Source organism: Pelodiscus sinensis, chromosome 15, assembly GCF_049634645.1.
Source record: "Pelodiscus sinensis isolate JC-2024 chromosome 15, ASM4963464v1, whole genome shotgun sequence".
NCBI lineage: Eukaryota > Metazoa > Chordata > Testudines > Trionychidae > Pelodiscus > Pelodiscus sinensis.
This window is the reverse complement of record NC_134725.1, coordinates 8,863,212-8,881,552: the sequence shown is the minus strand read 5'-3', so window position 1 is coordinate 8,881,552 and position 18,341 is coordinate 8,863,212. Positions and strand designations below refer to the sequence as shown.

Genomic DNA, 18,341 nt, shown 5'->3' with positions numbered 1-18,341 from the left:
GTATAGGAAGTAGGGGCATGTGTGTCAGCCCTCTCTGTGTGAACCCTAAAGCCTTAAAGCTAAGAAGGCAAATTGAAAAAAAAAATAAACTAGACAGTATTTCATTTTAACAGGGCTCAGTCAACTTCATGTTAATTTGAACATTTGTACAGTTGATTGCTGCTGAACTCAATGTCTTGTATTCAGTATAGGGACATACCACATGGTTACTCTATGTAAGCTTGTCTTGCTCATCAACAGAAGTTAGTCTACTAAAAGATGTCAGAGCTCTGTAAGTCTGGAAAGCCCGTCTCCCTCACCAACAGAAATTGGTCCAATTAAAAATATTATCTCAGTCATCCACCTTGTCTCTAGTATTTTCTATAACTGTGGTTCTGTTAGGTGCATATAAGACAGGCTGGTTTCATCCATTCCTGGAAGACCATGACATTTACTTTACATTATTCTGGGGATTGCATGTGGGAGGTGATTCCGTGAAGCAGTCACAAAACCAACTCTGATGAGAAAAGCACAACCCCACAGCACTGAGTAGTGGATAACACAACACAGCCCCGGGAACTAATGGCGTGCAACACCAAGGCCTGGCCCTGGTGAGAGCCATAATATACAACACCAGGAGGAGGTGTGCTCTGCGACTGCAGGGCCTACTTCCGTTCCTCCCTAGTTTCATGTATCCGGATAGAACCCCTCCGGGCAGTGTCCACTGGCTCCCTGGGCAGTTTTGAGGAGCTGTCTGGGGTTCTCTACTCCGTGTCCCCATCTGGTTCCCTCGTTTTAAACTTTTGACCTGCACCCCTTGACCCTGTTTTTCATTATTTGTCCCCCTGAATCAGTTACCTCCTGGGGCCAGTTGTCCCTCCCGCAAGAATGGGGGAGGGGCTTTTAGAAATGGGCGGGCATCCCTGTGTTTTCAAACAGCGGGCAAGGCAACACCCAGGCGCATCCCTGAAGCCTGGCAAGAACCCACGCCAGGCAACCGAGAGCCCAGCCCCAGCAGAGAACTACAGCTCCCAGCATGCACTCGGCCAGCCGGCTCGCTATATAAGCAGGTCCATCCGGGCTCTTTTCTTGCTGTGGGCGACTCGTCGCCATTACAGGGGAGCAGCAGCGGCGGCAGCAGCTGTCGGAGCGGCGCCGAGGAGCCCGCGCTGCCTGGGGCGGCGCCGACCACCCGCCAGCGCAGCCAGTGCCGGGCCCCGCGGGGCTCCCCGTCCTGCGCCGCCCCTCCCCCTCCGGAGCCCCGCAGGCCCGGCCCGGCCTCTCCCCGGCCCCCCCCGTCTCCGCGGAGCAGCGAGAAGATGTCGCCATGAAGGAGGCCGAGTCCGCGCTGCGCCGCCCCTGCCGGTCCCCCTCGCGGGCCATGAGCCTGGGCCCCCGGCGCCTCCCGGCCTGCCCCCCCGCTCCGAGTCGCTGCCGCCCCCTCGCCAGCGCCAGCGGGGCGCCCGTTGATGCCGCAGAGCTCGCCCAGCGCCGCCCTCGCCTCAGCCTCCGACATGGACAAGAGCAGCCCCTGCGGCGCCGGTCTCCCCGGCTCCTCCGCCGGCAGCAAAGGGCAGCAGGCCCGCTCCGCCTCGGCCGGCCCCGCCGGGGGGGAATCTAAGCCCAAAGGCGGTAAGGGACGGGCCCGGGGAGAGGGGGGGCACCGGCTGCTGGCAGGCGCCGCGCACTGAGAGGGGCGGGCTCGGTATTGGGGTAGCCGTGGGAAGGCTCCATGTTCCTGGGGTGGCTGCTGGGCGCCGTGTCCAAGAGGGCTGGACACTGCGCCTAGGTGGTATGGATTAGCCTCTGACACACACAGTGTTTCTCAAACTGTGCTCCGGCCCTGAGACACTTCCAGGGGCTGCGTGAGGTTGACAAACTGGAAACATCAATAAGTACAGCACATGGACTCAGTGGACCCATTGGTGGTCCGCGTAGATACAGCACATGGACTCAGTGGACCCATTGGTGGTCCGCGTAGGTACAGCACATGGACTCAGTGGACCCATTGGTGGTCCGCGTAGATACAGCACATGGACTCAGTGGACCCATTGGTGGTCCGCGTAGGTACAACACATGGAATCAGTGGACCGCTGGGGTGCCACATGCATTTTGATGCATGTAAAGGGCTCCAGAGCCCAACAAGTTTGAGAACTGCTGCTCTATCAGGGTACCTGGTTACTGTGGGGAGAGGGAGTTGGTGAACGAGCTAGTTCCCAGTGTTTTGGAAAGGCCAAGTATTGTATGCCTGGCTTGCATTGCTTCTGCATCATTATGGAATGGAGGCTGCCTTCCTCTTGTAGGGGGTCTGTCAGTCCTCTCTGAACTAAGATCACAAATGATACTTATTTTTTAAAAGTATCATGTGATCTGTTACTGGTCTTTAAATATCCCTCTCATCTTAAGTTTTCAGCAGCAGTATTCCCTGTGAGCAACATTCTTTGTGTTGATAAAAGAAGAGGATGTGTATGCCAAAGTGATGTGACCTGAAATGGAACACCTCTGCCTTTTGGTTGGTGGCTTCCTTCCTTAGAATAACTTGAGGGTCCTTGATAAGGGTGTTAAGGACTAGCTGACTATCCCATAAGCATTTTGGATAGATGAGTCCTCTAGTTGCTTCCTCCCCTTTGCTGCTTCTATCCAGTAGAGGCAGCAAAGGGCAGGGGGAGAGAGTATTTCAAAGACACAGGATGCTTCTTCTAAGACCAAAATTAGAAGTGGAAATTGAACACCTGGCTACTAGTGTTACTTATTTAGTATCACTTGGTGGGAGAACATGCTTGCCATTAGGACCCTTTAAATTTTTGCCCTTTTGTTATTCTCCCTCTTCCTTATTTGTGGTTTTGTTTTTCCCCTCAGATCTGCTTACTTGCAGCAGCTCCTAATTCTCTCTTCCGAGGGGGAACATGTCCACTCCTTCCCCATTTAACTTCTTAAAGATAAGCAGTAAGGTAACCTTGTTACAGAGCTTTTGTGTTAATACATGGTTAAGATAGGAGGTGGAGCATCCATGCTTCATTGTTTCAGGCTGCCTACAGACAACCCTTATTAGCTTACACTTAGATTTCATTTTGAAAGTTGTCTTTGCAGCCATGATTATTAAAAAAAAATGTAATTAATTCTTCTGCAAATCTTTGTCAGGCCTTAAGGATACATCAGGGAAGCTGGATCAATTTGCAGGCTGTATATTTGACACACCTGCATTCTAAAGGATCTTATGTAAACTTACAGTAGTTAAACATAATAGCTCAGTAGTCTCCAACCTTTTTTGAGCACGAGATCACTTTTTGAATTTAAGTTCAATCCAAGATCTTCCTCAAACCCAAATATCCTTGCCCCCACCTCCTTCCCACCCCTGGTCACTGCATCCTCCCTCCCTTTCACCAGGCTGGGGCAGAGGGTTGGGGCACAAGCTCTGGTCTTTGGGACTTGGAGTGTAAGGGGGCTCTGAGCTGAGCCGGGGGCAGGAGGGGGTTCATGACTGGGGCAGGGGATGAGAGCTGGCTCCAGCTAGACACTGCTTACTTCCGGTGGGTCCTGGGTGGTGGGGCAGTGAAGCTAAGGCAGGCTCTCCTCTGCACTGGCCCTGTACCAGTCTCCAAAGCAGCCTGCAAACTCCCTCCATCCCCCCCTTCTGCTCTGTTGAGGTAGAATATAGGGTGGTAGGAGGGTATCCTGACATCAGCACCTTCCTCTCCCTTCCCTGCTCTGCACAACAATCAGGAGGCTCCCAGGGAGGGGCAGCTCTAAGGCAAAGGGCAAGAGGTGTGCCGTAGTGGGAGAAGGGGCAGCTGCAGTGCTGCACTTGATAGCCTCTTGGCCAAACCAGTCAACATCATCTGTCAAAGGCTCCAGGATCTACCAGTAGATCCTGACCGACTGGTTGGTGACCACTGACATCGCTTCTCTTGCTGATAGTTTATAAAATATCTGGTGTATCACTTTTGTACAGTTGTGCTACACTATTTTAAGCTAAGAGTCTGATTGTGAGACGTGCTGAGCAGTAGCAGTTCCATCCAGAGGCAGTTGGAGTGCCTGGAATTTGAAACTCTCTACAGTTTGGCCATAAATGTTTCTAAGTATTGAAACTTGCAACTATACTTGATATTGCTGGACACTTTGATACAGGACCATGCACATTACAGTAATGCAGTGGTGTCTAACCAGTTCTGAAGCCAACTAGCCACACTTAATGGTCCAGATAGCTGCTAGTGGCTAGCACGTTGGACACTGGGGTCTAATTGGAATGGTGTTGCAATGGACTGTGCTCAGTTTCTTTCCTTTTAGGTGGCTTGATGTCCCAGTTACAGTATAAAAAGCATTAGCATAATGGCAGTGTATACCTTGATGAGACTACCAGTAAAATAAACTTCAAAGAGGAGCCATAGGCAACTGAAGTGTGTCTCACTCTTGGGGAGCAATCAGTGATTCACTGTGTCAAATTGAAGCATTGGCATATACTTTATCTGGATCTCTTTCAGAAGCAAATGGAGTGTTTGAGGAACTACTTGAATGTGTAATACCGGTGTCTTAGGTTGCCCCATAACTGATGTTATGGGTTTTAACTAAAAACCTGTGTTTTAAAGAGCTTTGTGTCAGTCACTCAAATTCTTTGTAGAATTTGATTTTTTTCAGTCTGTTTAAAGATCCTCTTGCATAATTAGCTGAGTTTGAAGCTGGGGTCTGGAGACACCCGGTACATACTACTTCCACTTCAAGATAAAGGAATAACTTATTTTCTTTATGGACTCCTCATGCTTTTGAAAAGCATGATATACAGGCCATACACTAATACTAAACATACTAAGGGCTGTTTTTTGTCTAAATGTTTCAAACTTAGCTTTCTAACTGATGTTCCCTAAACTGCAAAATGGAAAAATTGGGGGTTGTATCTTTGTTGTATAAAGGTTGCCTGAGAATTTTTCGTTGAAATTCTTTATTTTGTTAATGCTTGTAGTCCACGTGTAGTCTGGAGTATTTAGATAGAGAACTAATGTAAATTATATTGAAAAACTAAATGGGATTGTTTTTATTTTGTTTATGCCTGACTTCAAAGACTGAACTTAAAAAACAAGAAATGGTCTGGTAGCACTTGAAAAGACTAACAAAACATGTAGATGACATCATGAGCTTTTTGTTAGTCTTTTCAAGTGCTACCAGACTATTTGTTGTTTGATTATCCTGTACAGACTAACTTGGCTACCCCTCTGAAGCTTCAGAGACTTAGTATTTATTCAAAATGTTACATTCAGAAGTTATGCAAGATTCAGAAGATACATGCACTCAGGCACCATTCTAATCCCTCAAACAATCAACTTGTTCTGATTTGTGGATAAGGTACTTTTGTGCTCCCATTCAGGTGCACTTTGAAACCGCTTGTAGGACTATAATATTTAGAATAGTGTGAATTTAAACTTAAAATATAAACACAATGCTCCCCTGTCCAAGTCCCTCCTCTTAAAATTAAAGATAAGAAATGTCATCTATTTTACCTCTAGTTCATAGATCTGAAATAAAAAGATAACGACTAGTAATGAGTCCTGCTTCATTAAAATGAGCTGGTTATGGATTAACATTTAGAAGACAAATACTTTTGAAAAGATTAATCATTGAGCTGGAACAAACAGCAGGTCCTATGAGACGGGGATGTTTGTTTCCCAACTACTAGCAAACATTACATGTTTTTAAAAACTAAGTCCTAAAAATGACTGGGTGGGGCAGGGGGAAGGGGCGATGTGTGGTGATAGACAGGAATTGATTTTTTTAAGGCCAATGAATAAAATCCTGAATTAATTCAGGACTTTTTGGTTGGAGATGTCACTGGATGCATTATTTAGTAACCTAAAATTCATAACTGAGGCAATATCAGGGAAGAAAGATGATAGTGGACAGATCTACTGCCTGCCAAAACAATTAGAAGTCAGCCTTTCCTATAGTTGTAGGGAAATAGGCAACCCTGTCTAAGATGAACTTTTGCACAGGGCAAGACTAGACATTCATAGCTTCTTTTGCTTTAAATCTGACTTTCCTCATATCAAGCTTGTTTTACTACAACCTTGGTGATTCATTGTTGTCTTAGGCATTTTCATGCTGACTGTCCTGAAGCGGAGGAACTGCCATCTTCAATATTTGAAGTGAGGAAAAGGTGTTTGGAGTAAGGATGCTAAGACTAGTTAAGGGGAAGAGGTATTTCAAAGCGGCACTGCCACATGGAGCCTCCATGTGGCACTGCTGCTTTGAAGTGCAGTGGTGGCATTTCAAAAGAACAGCACCACACAGCTGATCCCAGGCTCAAAGTAGCAGTGCAGCACTGAAACACTGGTGGAGTTTCAAAGGGGCAGCGCTGCACCGCTGAAACCAGGCTCAGTGCAGCGTTGCCCCTTTGAAACGCTGCTGCATGAAGCCCAGGGTCAGCTGGGGACTTCCTAGCTGACTCCAGCTCCCTGTGGCATTTCTGCAGAATCCGGAGTCAGCTGGGGAAATCCCCAGCGGCCCCTAGACTCATGTGGGTGCTTCTGCTTTGAAATGCACAAGAGCCCCTGCTGAAGCACTGAGCTTCACAGGATGCATTTCAAACTCCTCGTGCCCAGACACTGCACCCCCTCCAGCAGAAACCCCACATCCCCAGCCCACTCCTGCACCCTCCTTCCACTCATAGCCCTTCCTGCATCTAGCCTCCTGGCCAGACCTCCACCCCTAGCCCGTTCCTGCATTCTGCTTCACACCTTCACCCCATCTCTATCTCGCTCCCTGGCAGCCACCTCCTGCATACTGAGATGTAAAATCCAGTTAACTGATTAAGGAGAATCTGAGGTGGGGTCTGCTCCAGCCTGGCTCGTGCAGCTCTGTTTTGGGTCTGGCTGTTGGTTTCTAGCCCCTGCAGGAGCAGCCCCTGCCTGCAGGGTGTCTGGGCTCCTGCAAACAGGGACTATTCCAAATGAGAGCAGCCCATCTGCCTGCCGCAGGCCCCCTGTGGGGCAAAAGCAGCACCTTACTGTCACCAGTTAACTGGAACCAGTAACCATTATGCATTTAGGGTGTTGCTTACCGGGTAACTAGTTAACCTTTCACAGCCATACACTGACCTCCCCCCCTCATTTTTGGCCCCGCAAAATCTACTAGCCCTGGGACTCTAGAAGAGTTATCTGATCTGTGGGAAGCCCTGAACCTCAGTTCTCCCTTTCCTTTCCCTCCCCTCAATGGGGCTGAACTGCAAGGGGAGTGAGCTGTCTTAGTCAGGGACTACATCAGTGAGGACTGGGGAAATTTTTTTGCTTCTCCCTTTTGTGTGGCCTGTGACTTTTTTTTCCCCTGTGGGTCATTGGGCCTCCAACTCAAAAGATTCTTTACCTGTGCCATAGATAAAGACAATGTTGAACCCTTTTGTTTTGGAAATAATATTTGAGAATAAGTTAGTAAACCGATTAAGTGCTTTAACTTTATCATCATGTTATCTTATTTTAATTACTAATATTTCTTGCTAGTTATATATGCTCCCTTATGTTATAACTGCATATTTGTTTTTATGTTCCAGTAGCCTAATATGAATAACTTTCTATTTAAGGTCATTAGAGATAAGCAATGCCTTTTGTCATGGGTGGCTGGCTAGTGGCCTGCAGAAAGGTTTGAATGAAACAAGATGAGATTCAGGCCAAAAAGTTTGAAAACTACTGGACTAGGGATTCTTTCCTATAAAACAAGGGTGGGAGAATCTAAGACCTGGGGGCAAGATGCATCTCCCATCTTGCCTGGATCCAGCCTTCAAAGGCTTGGGGCTCCCCCTCAGCATTGGGGTGCCCATGCTGGCACTCCAGCCCCACCCCTGTCTCCCCATGGGGAAGATTACACACCTAGCAAGAAGTAATCTGACCTAGTTTAGAGATTGAGGCTGTATTTTTAATCTTGGCCCCTTGTTTGCAGACACACTTATCTGTCCCCTTGTGCTCATGTATTGAGGTCCAAAGTTGCTTTGGCCTGTGCCTGTTCAGAATATGTTCTGTGACTGCAGATGAGAGGAAGCTGTTCAGTGATGGACTTCAGCTCTTCCACATTTTATAGACATCCTTAAAGTTAACTGAAAACGGCTAAATCTAATCCTAATCCAACAGCCATTTCTTGTTTTTAATAAATTTTAATTCTGCCAGAGTCAGCTCAGTGGTGTAAATTATAGCTCCTTTTCTACACTCTCAAGTCTGGTCCAATCACCATAGGCCAGGCCTGGTTACACCCTGAAAGTGTAGTTGTAGCTAATGTGCTTCTCCAGATAATACTCTACTCATAAAGCTTCAGGCTGATTTTTGAAGTCACTCCCATGTGCACTGCAACTGCAGCAGTGTTTCTAGTAGTAGGAACGATGGTGAGTTTTCAGTAATCCTGAATTTGACTGTGCCATTATGTCAAGAACATCACCAGTTCTGTCAGTAAACAATGACATTGATTGTATACTTCCTCTTGCAAGCTTCCCTGTCACTACTTAACTAATTATGGAGGCAGTAATTTATTAATATAATCTGAAAGATGTTTGGCTTTAGTCTTAACTTTGGACCATTTTGAAGGTCTTCTGTAAGATTGTTATTCTTCAGAAATCACAGGCACATCTAACAAGTTCAGAATTGTTGGGATTTTAGCTGTGACTCCGCTGAAAGCTGAACTGTGAAAACTGGTGCAGTAGACCTCAAACTTATTTTCCCTACAACTCTAAAATATGGTGGCCACACCTTTCCATCTCTATCACTGTTTCTGCTAAGAGGTGAAAGCTTTAACTGGTCTAGATACATCTTATGTTTGCTTTCCTTATGTATTAAGGATGTTAAATGGTGGTTACCTAGCAAATCATATAGTTGATATTTTGTATAGATTAGTTAATAAGACCACTCGAGAGCCACAGCAGGGATAGCTCCAGGAGCTGGCTCTGGAGCTACCTTCACTGCAGCTCTGCATTTTAAATGTAGCAAGAGTCTGGTGTCTCTTACTACATTTAAAATGCAGAGGCACAGCAGCCTGGACCAGCGCAAGCCTGGACTGCTCAGTCCTACCTTGCACTGAGTCCAGCAGCCCCTGTTCGTGGTGGACAGGGATTGCCATCACAACAGAGGCTGCTCCTGCATCAGCCCCTGTTCGTGGCAGCAGCACCTGTCTGCAAGGGGGCAGAGTTCCCTACTGGGACCCCTGCTTTGCAGCAGCTTCCCCTATCCCCCTGCTGCTTCTGTCAGAGGCAACAGGGGAAGGGGTGGCAGCACCCTGGAGATGGTGCTGGGGGAACCGGCTTTTAAGCCAGTTCCCTCCAGCACTGGCTTCTGTCCCCTAGCTGCCTCGGGCAGCAAAGTGTGGGGAGGGCACCACGGAGCACAGGGCAAGCGGGGATTCAAACAGTCCCTGCTTGCCTTGTTCCCCATGCGTGCCTATTTCAAAGGCTGAAGCATCACAGTAGGAACCAACATGAACAGGGGATGCTTCACTCCCTGCTCATGCAGTTTCCCTGTTGTGCTTTACCTCACCTGCCCCCCTCCTCCCCCCCCGGATAGAGGCAGCAGGGGGGAAAAGGAAATGACTAGTTGAGTCGCTACTCAAATACCCAATAAGCATATTTATGCTTATTGGTTAGTTGACTAGTTGCTTACATCCCTATTACCAGGGCTCGATAAATCGCTGTTTCTACTCACCCGAGGCAAGTAGATTTCAGCCAGTCACCCTGTTCACTGGCGGCATGCACATGCGCAGTGCGGGTCTTGTTCATGCGCAGTGCGGGACTGGCAAGTAGATTTCACCGCTGTTTGTCAAGCCCTGCCTATTACATATTGAAACATTTGACTGCTCAGTTATGTACAGATAGCAGTGGTCCACAGGCCAAAAAGTTTGAGACTTACCTGGCTCAATGTAAACTTTTCGCTGGACCACCATTTGCTAATGGAAACTCAGCATTAATTACATAATTTCACCTGAGCTGTTTTGCTAGTGCTTCAGCTAGGGTGAATGTTTTAATTTAAAGTATTAAACAGATCAAGCATTTTTACTTATGTTCATCAATCTACACTTTATATAAAGTAAAATATTAATTTTTCTGATACAAAAGGTTTCAATGTGGCTTTTTTGCAGGGTTGGGGAACCTTTTTTGGGTCAAGGGGCCACTGACCCTCACAGCAATCAGTTGAGGACCCCAGAAGTGAGAAGCAAAAAACCTTCAAAAACCCCCAGCCTTTGTTCATGTGGCCCTCAATTAGACACCTCACTCTTCTGTGCTCTATTCCCCATGGAGTGAGGGGAAAGGACAGGGAGGACTGAGGTTCAGGGTTTCCCATAGGCCAGATGTATTTTTTGGGGGTTTCAGAGTTAGTGGATCTTATGGACCCCCTTAGGCTTTGGGGTAGGGACAGAAATGTGGGGTTTAGTGTGTGGGACAGGGCTGCCAGCAAGTGGGTTAGGGTTGGGAGTGCAGGATCTGGGAGGGAGGTGGTGTGCCGAAGGGGGAGAGATTGTGAGGTCTGGATAAGAGGTAGGGTGCAGAAACAGGCTTGGGAGTAGGGTGTGAGTAGGGTGTCTGGACAGGTGGAGGGAGCAGGAGCAAGGGAGGGTGCTGTGTGGCCAGGAAAGAGGGAACAGGAGCGGATTGGGAGTAAGGTGTCTGGCCAGGAGGGAGATGCTTACCTGCCTCGTGCCCCCTTGCAGCGTGGAAAGCCACCAGACAGTGCATCACTGCACTGCTCTCCAGCAGAGTGGGGAGGGAGCTCAGCCTCCATCCCCATGCAGCAGGAAGCCTGCACAGCCATGAGGCTTCAGCATCTGCTCTGGCTTCCCACTCAGAGGGTGTGTGGGGTAGGGGGAAGTGAAGACAATCCCAACCTTCCATGCCAGACCCAGCTCCCGGAGAGAGGCAGAGCAAGTAGCTCTGTAGCGCATGGAGCTGCTTGCTCTGCCTCCTGGTAAGCCAGGGAAGATAGGGACTTTCTTCTCACTGCCCCCTGCACATTCTGAGTGGAAAGCCAGAACTGGTGTTGTAGCCTCACGGCTGTGTGGCTCAAGTAGCAGCATGGGCTCCCCGCTGTGTTGGGGGTGGGGAGGAAAGGGACACTGAGTTGGAGTTGTGGACTGCTAGTGGCCTGTGGACTGCACTTTGAGAACCACCGTTGTAGAGGTATGCACAGTTTTTCTCACTGCTCCACACTCTTTTTGCCCAGGGGAGGTTTAGGGGGGGTGAAACAAAGTTTGTGGTGAAAAGTTTGGAAAAATAGACATGAATATGTAGTTGGGTGGTTTTCTGTAGCTTGGAAGTAATTAGTCAAATGTGAAAAGATTAATGGTAGATTGTATCTAATATGATCTTAAAATAAGGAAGCAGCTGCAAAAGACTCATGCAGAATCTGGGTGATGGAAAAAGGGACAAAGAAGGTTGCTACTTCCTGGTATGTAGGTCTAGAAGATGCAACAGATGTTCTATTGATGCTATTGAGGCATTAGATTTGATAGGTCACAACACTGCATCAGGTCCATTAATAAAATATTTCTTGAGGGGAAGGGTTTATTGGCTTATCTTTGTGTTAATGACAGACTAAAATTAGGGCTTAATTTTCAACTGCTTAATGAAACAAATGTATCAAGTAGCATTACCAATTTAATGCATAGGAAAATGATTACCATGTTTGGACTTAATCTGACTTTACATCAGTGATGGAAGAGGATAGCTATTTAAACAGGTAACCGAACATTACTGTGCCCAAACAGCTACATGACTGCATGGGCCTCCAGCTACTGAGGAGTCGCAGCAGCATGGGACTGCAGGTCTTAAAATCTGGCTTTCTTGGGGAGCTGGCTGCCACCCCACTTGTACGAAAACTTCAGCAGTTACTTGGTTAACCAATTACATGCATTATAACATTCTTACTTTTCATCAAAGAACTTTAGGAAAAAGTGGTTTTTAATATTATTGAATGATCCTCTACAATAGTATAGGAAGCATTAGCAAATTTGGCATGCATTAAGAATACCCAACTAACATCTGACTGTTCCATTCTTGTGAGCTTTAGAATTAAAGCTACCACTTGGTGCTTGCAGCTAGTGTTTTCTGTGTTAAAATGCCAACAGTGTCCTTGGCACTCTTATCAGGCAAATAATGCCTGCCTTACAGGATTTGGGGATTTACTGATTAGAACACAGACTAGATGCATTGGGAAATCACAGGTGATAGTGGTGTGTTGAGGTGGATTGACACTCTGTGGCCATGTTGAAAAAAATGGGTTTTTAAGAATAGCTATGCATTGTACTGCCCTAAGTTTAGGGATCAAGGCAAAGGAGAAAAGGAAGTAAAGAGGATAAAGCCTGCATAATAGAGCAACATAGTACATCCATTTGGATAAATGCAGGCCTAGTGGTACCTTTACACATTCTAAACATACAGTCACAATCAGCTGAAGGTATCTACACTACAAAACAGTCAACTGAAGTAATGTCATATTTTGTATGTAAAGTAATTGAATTGCTTTTGTGTCAACATTACACTTCATGTCAGCAGAGAGCATCTTCACCAGGAGTCCTTGTACTGACTATATTGTTGTGAGGGAGGTTGTAATAAGACTTCTGAAAGCCAATAACACTTGGTGTAAGCAACAGTGTCTACGCTAATGCTGGGTGGAACTAACTAAATTGATTGCTTTAGTGCCTGTTAATTCAGTATAGTGGGGTAATTACATTAGTATGAGCAAAATTTTAGTTTAACTCCGGTTGTTATATCGAGTAATTGAATAGTTGACTAACCGCATTAATTCTTATTGGTTAGTCAACTATTCTGTAGTCCCTAATGTAGGCAGCCAGTGCATTCCAGCCTCTCCTGGTGCATGCTCGGCCTTTATAAGGCAGCAGTGTGGGGTGCCAGTCAGGAGCTGGTCTAAGGAGAGCCAGCTTAAAAACCAGCCCCCTGTGCAGACCAGCTGCCTGCTGCTCCCACTGATAGAGGCAGCAGCATGGGGTGGCAGCAGCCCCTGTCCACAGGGGGTCCGAGCTCCCCGCAGACACATGCTGCTCTTCCCACTGAGTAGTCTCTGTCTGTGGTGAGTCTGGCCTTGCCATGTACAAAGGCTGCTTTGCAACAGTAGCCCCTGTCTGCAGGGGGTTGGAGTTCCCCCACAGACAGAAGCCCAGGCTCACCAGAGAGGCTGCTCTGTGGGAGGCAGAGCAGTGTCTGTGTACAGGTAGCTCAAGCTCACTGCAGACAGACTGCTTTGCAGCAGCTTTCCCTGTGTGCACCACTCCCCACACTCTGTTCAACGGTGTGGGGAGGTGGCGGCAGTACCATGGAGCCAGTGCTAGGGGGGGAAATGGCTTTTAAGCTGGATTCCCCCCTTTGCTGCCTCTGATGCAGAGGCAGCAAGGGGTGGGGAATGCATGTAGTCAACAAGATTAACTGATAATCATATAATTTACTACCCATTGACATCCCTACTCTGGGTAAGAGTCAGTATTGTTGTGCTGTTAGGCAGATGTAATGAGGACAGCATTTGGTCTGGATGTCTTAAAGTAGTAATATGAATGTTTAACTGGTGGGAGCTGGAGCAGCCTCTGTCCATGGTGGCTCCCATCACCCCACAGGCAGGGCTGGCCCGGTGGGGGGGGGGGGGGGGTGCTGTTCCAGCCTGGCTGGAGTGATCTCCCTTCCCCAACCATTGTCCCCTTTAATCGGTTAACAATTGAATGGGATTTTTACATCTCTATCTGAAAGGCATAAATGACTGAACGGCCACTACAAAAGTGATGGGAGTATCTCACTGAGCTTCTGAATCTGACCTTTTTCCCTTCTTTCAGATGGAAAGAATGCAAGTGGATCCAAACGTTACACTCGTAAAAGAGAAACTTCATATTCAAAAAATGAGAACTTTTCCAGTCAATCCCGTCGCTCCAATTCACAGAAAAGCAAAGCTTTTAACAAGATGCCCCCTCAGAGAGGGGGCACCAGTGGCAGTGGCAAACTTTTTAGCTCTTGTAATGGTGGAAGACGAGATGAGGTGAGAATTGTAATGCCATGTCTGCAAGTCCTTCTTACATGAGACAAGAGGATCACTGTGACCTGCTAGTTAGGTCTATTGAGTTCCATTCCTGGGCTGGGAATGGAAAGAAACCCTAGGTAAAAACCTCACTCAATCTGGCATCTCAGCGATATCAGAACAACTGTACATCATCTAGGAAGAGGATGCTTTTTGGGCTGAGATCTCTTCAATAAGAAGACAAGTGAAACTAACAGACGTACAATCTAAGGAATGGGTGTATAGTAAGGCCATATACATATTGTGAAACACAGCTCCTTCATGAAAACCATCTCCTAGTAATACAGCTTACAGTTCCTAAATCTGAGATACATATATGTCCAGTCAGTTGTGTACTCAAATCCCACATTATGGAATGATTACCAAAGTAAACTTACTAGCCTTGATGTGATCTAGTGAGGAATGAAGGCACTGTGGGTGATCTGCCTTCTGGCGTAAATGATCACGTTACTTGTATATTAAATTGCTAATTTAAAGAGATCATATATTTACACTATATTTTGAGTTTCAATTCTTTCCATTTCAGCTATATGGAAACTAATTTAAAATCATGAGACCTCTGGAATGAATCAAACTTGCAATACTGATTTGCTTTAATGGGATATTGTTAGTTTTAAAATAGCTTTTGTTACCCATGTCTCTAATTCTAAACTAGTTTCACTTTTTGTGACATAGGGTTGCTTTATCACTTCTATTTGTTCAATGGAAAAATTACTCAGTTGTAACTTTCAAATTCCTTTGTATTTCTAATATTGCAGTATTTGCTATTCAGACGTGGAGTCATAATGTGAGTAGGTAGTGCTAGAGCATTTCCTTGTATACCATTGAAATGAAGTAGACATCGGTATTGATAAGTTGCAAGTACCAGCTTCTAGTGAATTCTAATCAGAACTATGGTGTGTGTGTGTGTGTGTGGTTTTTGTGTTCTTTGTCTGTAGGTAGCAGAGGTTCAACGGGCAGAGTTCAGCCCTGCCCAATTCTCTGGTCCAAAGAAGATTAATCTGAACCACTTACTGAACTTCACCTTTGAACCGCGTGGCCAAACAGGTCACTTTGATGGGAATGGACATGGCAGCTGGGGGAAAAGGAACAAATGGGGACATAAACCCTTCAACAAAGAGCTCTTCTTACAGGCCAAGTGAGTGGAAGATCAGCAGGGCTCCTAGACATTTATACAGTTGAACTCTAAGACCATAGTGATTAAACTGTGTTGGGATTCCAGAGTGGGTTGCATCACCTTGTTTTAATGGAGTTGCCAGTTTTGGCTTAGACTTGCTGGAGTTTGGGGTCAAAGCAGAGGCCTGAGCACCACCACCGAGAGCCAGATCTGAAGTCCTAGGACTTCAGCTGTGGGTAGTAGGTCTTACGTTACAGGTTTTGGCTTTGCTCCCCCTCCAACCATCCAGGGCAGCAGGGTTTGGCTGGGCTCAGGCTTTGTTCTCCCCTCCTGGAGTTGTATAACGATTTTTGTTGTCTAGAGTGGACTACTATACAATGCAGTTCAAGAACCTCTGCCTCAGGAAATGTGTATTCCATTCTCTGTATGTGACTGTCAGGAAATTATGTATTTACTTATACTGAGTGTTTGTAGAAGGGCTTTTTTGTAGTAGTTACTGAAGTTCTCCACTGGTTATGCCTTTCCCTTGCTTTGGTACTAGGATTACCTTCTGCCTATATAAAAGGGAGAAGGATGTCCTATCCTTGATTATAAAAATTGATACTGGTATCTGAAAGGAAGTGAATTAAATGGACTGAGTGTGGTGGATGGAAAGGGTAATATATCCTTCTGCACAGACACTCAAGCACCACCTGTAAAAATGTAATGTACGTTGTTGGGTGCCTTTCCCACTAAAATAACTCAATTTCCTTTGTAGCTCAAGTAATGTGGTATAAATGAAACCAACCCAATTCATCTTAGTACAGCAAGACATTAAAAGGTGCTCCTTTTGGGATCAAGCCAAATCTCAATTTTAAATCCTCATATGCAGAGATCTTTGTTTTTAAACAGATGTATAGTAAAAGTTGTAGTAATTTTTATACTCGTACTTTAGGAATATACACTGAATGCATCAATTAAAGTATCGTAAAATCACGAGTATAATGGGCACTTTTTTCCCGTTTTTAGGCTCAAAACCGGGGTGCACATTATACATAGGAGCAATTTTTTTAACGTTTTTAAACTTCCCCCTCCCCTCTGCATGGAAACTTTCCTGCTTCAGTGCAGCACAGGAGCCGCTGCCCTGCCAGGCTCCTGGACAAGGCGAGGAGTCGTCGGCGCCGCCAGGCTGCAGCGCCCTGGCTCACTGCCTGCCTAGTGCTCCTTCAGGCTGTGCCTGGGGGTCCCCGCGGCAGGCATGAGCTGGCGCAGTGCACAGGCAGCTGTCTCCTGCACGTGCATTTCCCAGGCGAGCCTGCAGGTAGGAGCAGCACGGCCTTCTCTCCCGCTCTCCTGCAGCCTGGAGCCGCCTCTGGGAAGCAGGTGAGATTGGGCTTGGTGCTGGTGGGTCGGCTCCTGGTGCAGCGGGGCAGGCCGTGTTGCTGCCCACAGCACCCATGCAGAGACCAAGAAATTCTGGACTTCAGAAACAGGTTACCTCCCGTTCTCCTGTACAATGGGGTGTGCATTGTACATAGGAGTTCAGTTTTTTCATTATGCTAAGATTTTAAGGTCAGGGTGTGCATTATACTTGCGATTTTTACGGTAGTCAGTTTATCAGAGCATGAAAGACAAGTTTCATGTACATTAATGGCTTTACCTTTAATTTGAGGCAGGTTTAACCTTTCACAGTCTTAAAAGTAGTGACCAGATACAGAAAAAGTACTGCTATAATTGCTGTTCTATGGTAAAATGTGAACTTACTTTGTGTGTAAAGACTTGAGTGAATAATATGTGATCTTTCTGCCTTGTGTTCTATTTCAGTTTCCTTTATGGAAAGCCATATCCTCTTAAGTTCCCTTTTGTTTAGCCTGTTCTCAGAAAAGAACTTCCTGCAACGTAGCCAAACTGCAGGGAGAACTGTGTCCAAGAATGTGTTGGATCTGAACTTAGCCCTATTAATATAATTGATAACAGATGACATTGGTCAGCCTATATGCCAGATCTTTTCACATACCTGGTGTATGGCACTTCCTGGGTACTACCTTTAAGAAAAGGACTGACTTAGTCTCTTGAGGATCTTAATCCAAAAGCTTGCTTCTGCTGACACCTGCGCACAATTGGAATAGGTGATTTGTTAATTACAATACTTTCTGTCTTCCATCTAGCTGCCAATTTGTGGTGTCTGAGGAGCAGGACTACGCAGTGAACTTTGCTGACCCAGATACCTTGGTCAACTGGGACTTTGTGGAACAAGTGGTCAGTAGTGATGGGATGGCTTTAAAAACTTATTTCTCTTCATCTATCTGATACAAAAGTACCTATTTGTTCTAGTTCATTTTGACATAATGTGACTTTAGTTGCTATCCAGTCTCTTTCCTTTCAAGTTTTGAAAGACTTCATGTGACAGGAACTTAATATTGCCAAATACTGTTAGGAGGAAGGAAGACTTCTTTCTCCTTGTTTTATAAATGGAAGTTAGTTAGGAATAGGCTAGTTCTGACATCCTTTTTCCAGAGCATTATGTAGTAATGTCAGCCTTCTGACAAGGTCACAGGTATGGAGTTGTTGGAAATGTGCTGTGTAGAATGCCTCTAGAGACACTTATCCTATGCCTGGGTAAACCTCTTTTGCTTCACAACAAAAATCTGTAGCTACTCAAGATTCCAACCGGATCTAGAAATGGCTCTTTCAAGATGCACTTAAGTGATGCAGAGCATGCATTTGGGAGGGAAGGATTTGTACTGTTACCCTGAGACTAATGCACACATTCACACTCCTCTCCCTCCCCCTCCCCCATAGCTATATTCTAAGACTACACCACAGAAGCATCTGTCTACTCTTCTAACATTCCATTAGAAATTTAGGTCCCATCAATTTCTTTAGTCGTGGGAGATGCAGAGAAAGTTTACCTGTGTAGTTAGGTTTTGAAGTCATTAAGGTGACACCAAGAAGTCTGCTGCTATCTGTCATCTGATAGTAACTAATCTTGTGATGCTGCTATTCCTGAAGATGGGCATCAGTGAACATAAAAAGGGAAACTAAATTGACTGCAGTACCAAGCTTTTGTTGTACATTGAAAGTCTGACACTGGTAACCTGTTAATGCGTCTACCTTAGGCACATTTTAGCACAAATCCTTCTGGGCCCTCAATCCCTAGCAAAGATGTTTCTGGAGAGGTGGGCAGGAATGAAAACAAAGATGTAGGCATCCCCAGGATCCTTTTATAAACTTGC

The 18,341-nt window shown here is 46.1% G+C and overlaps 1 protein-coding gene across 2 annotated transcripts in view; it reads left to right on the top strand.

Annotated features, from left to right (window-relative positions):
- Positions 1 to 1,063: 1,063 nt before the first annotated feature.
- RNF10 (ring finger protein 10) overlaps positions 1,064 to 18,341 on the top strand; it is a 32,996-nt gene continuing 15,718 nt past the window's right edge. The window contains exons 1-4 of one of the 2 annotated variants that reach the window (XM_075898078.1): positions 1,064 to 1,611; positions 13,771 to 13,970; positions 14,948 to 15,147; positions 17,274 to 17,364. In XM_075898078.1, coding sequence (XP_075754193.1) covers positions 1,449 to 1,611; positions 13,771 to 13,970; positions 14,948 to 15,147; positions 17,274 to 17,364 — 654 coding nt within the window. In that variant the 5' untranslated portion in view covers positions 1,064 to 1,448. The remainder of the gene's footprint in view (positions 1,612 to 13,770; positions 13,971 to 14,947; positions 15,148 to 17,273; positions 17,365 to 18,341) is intronic. The other variant, XM_075898079.1, reaches the window with a different exon arrangement.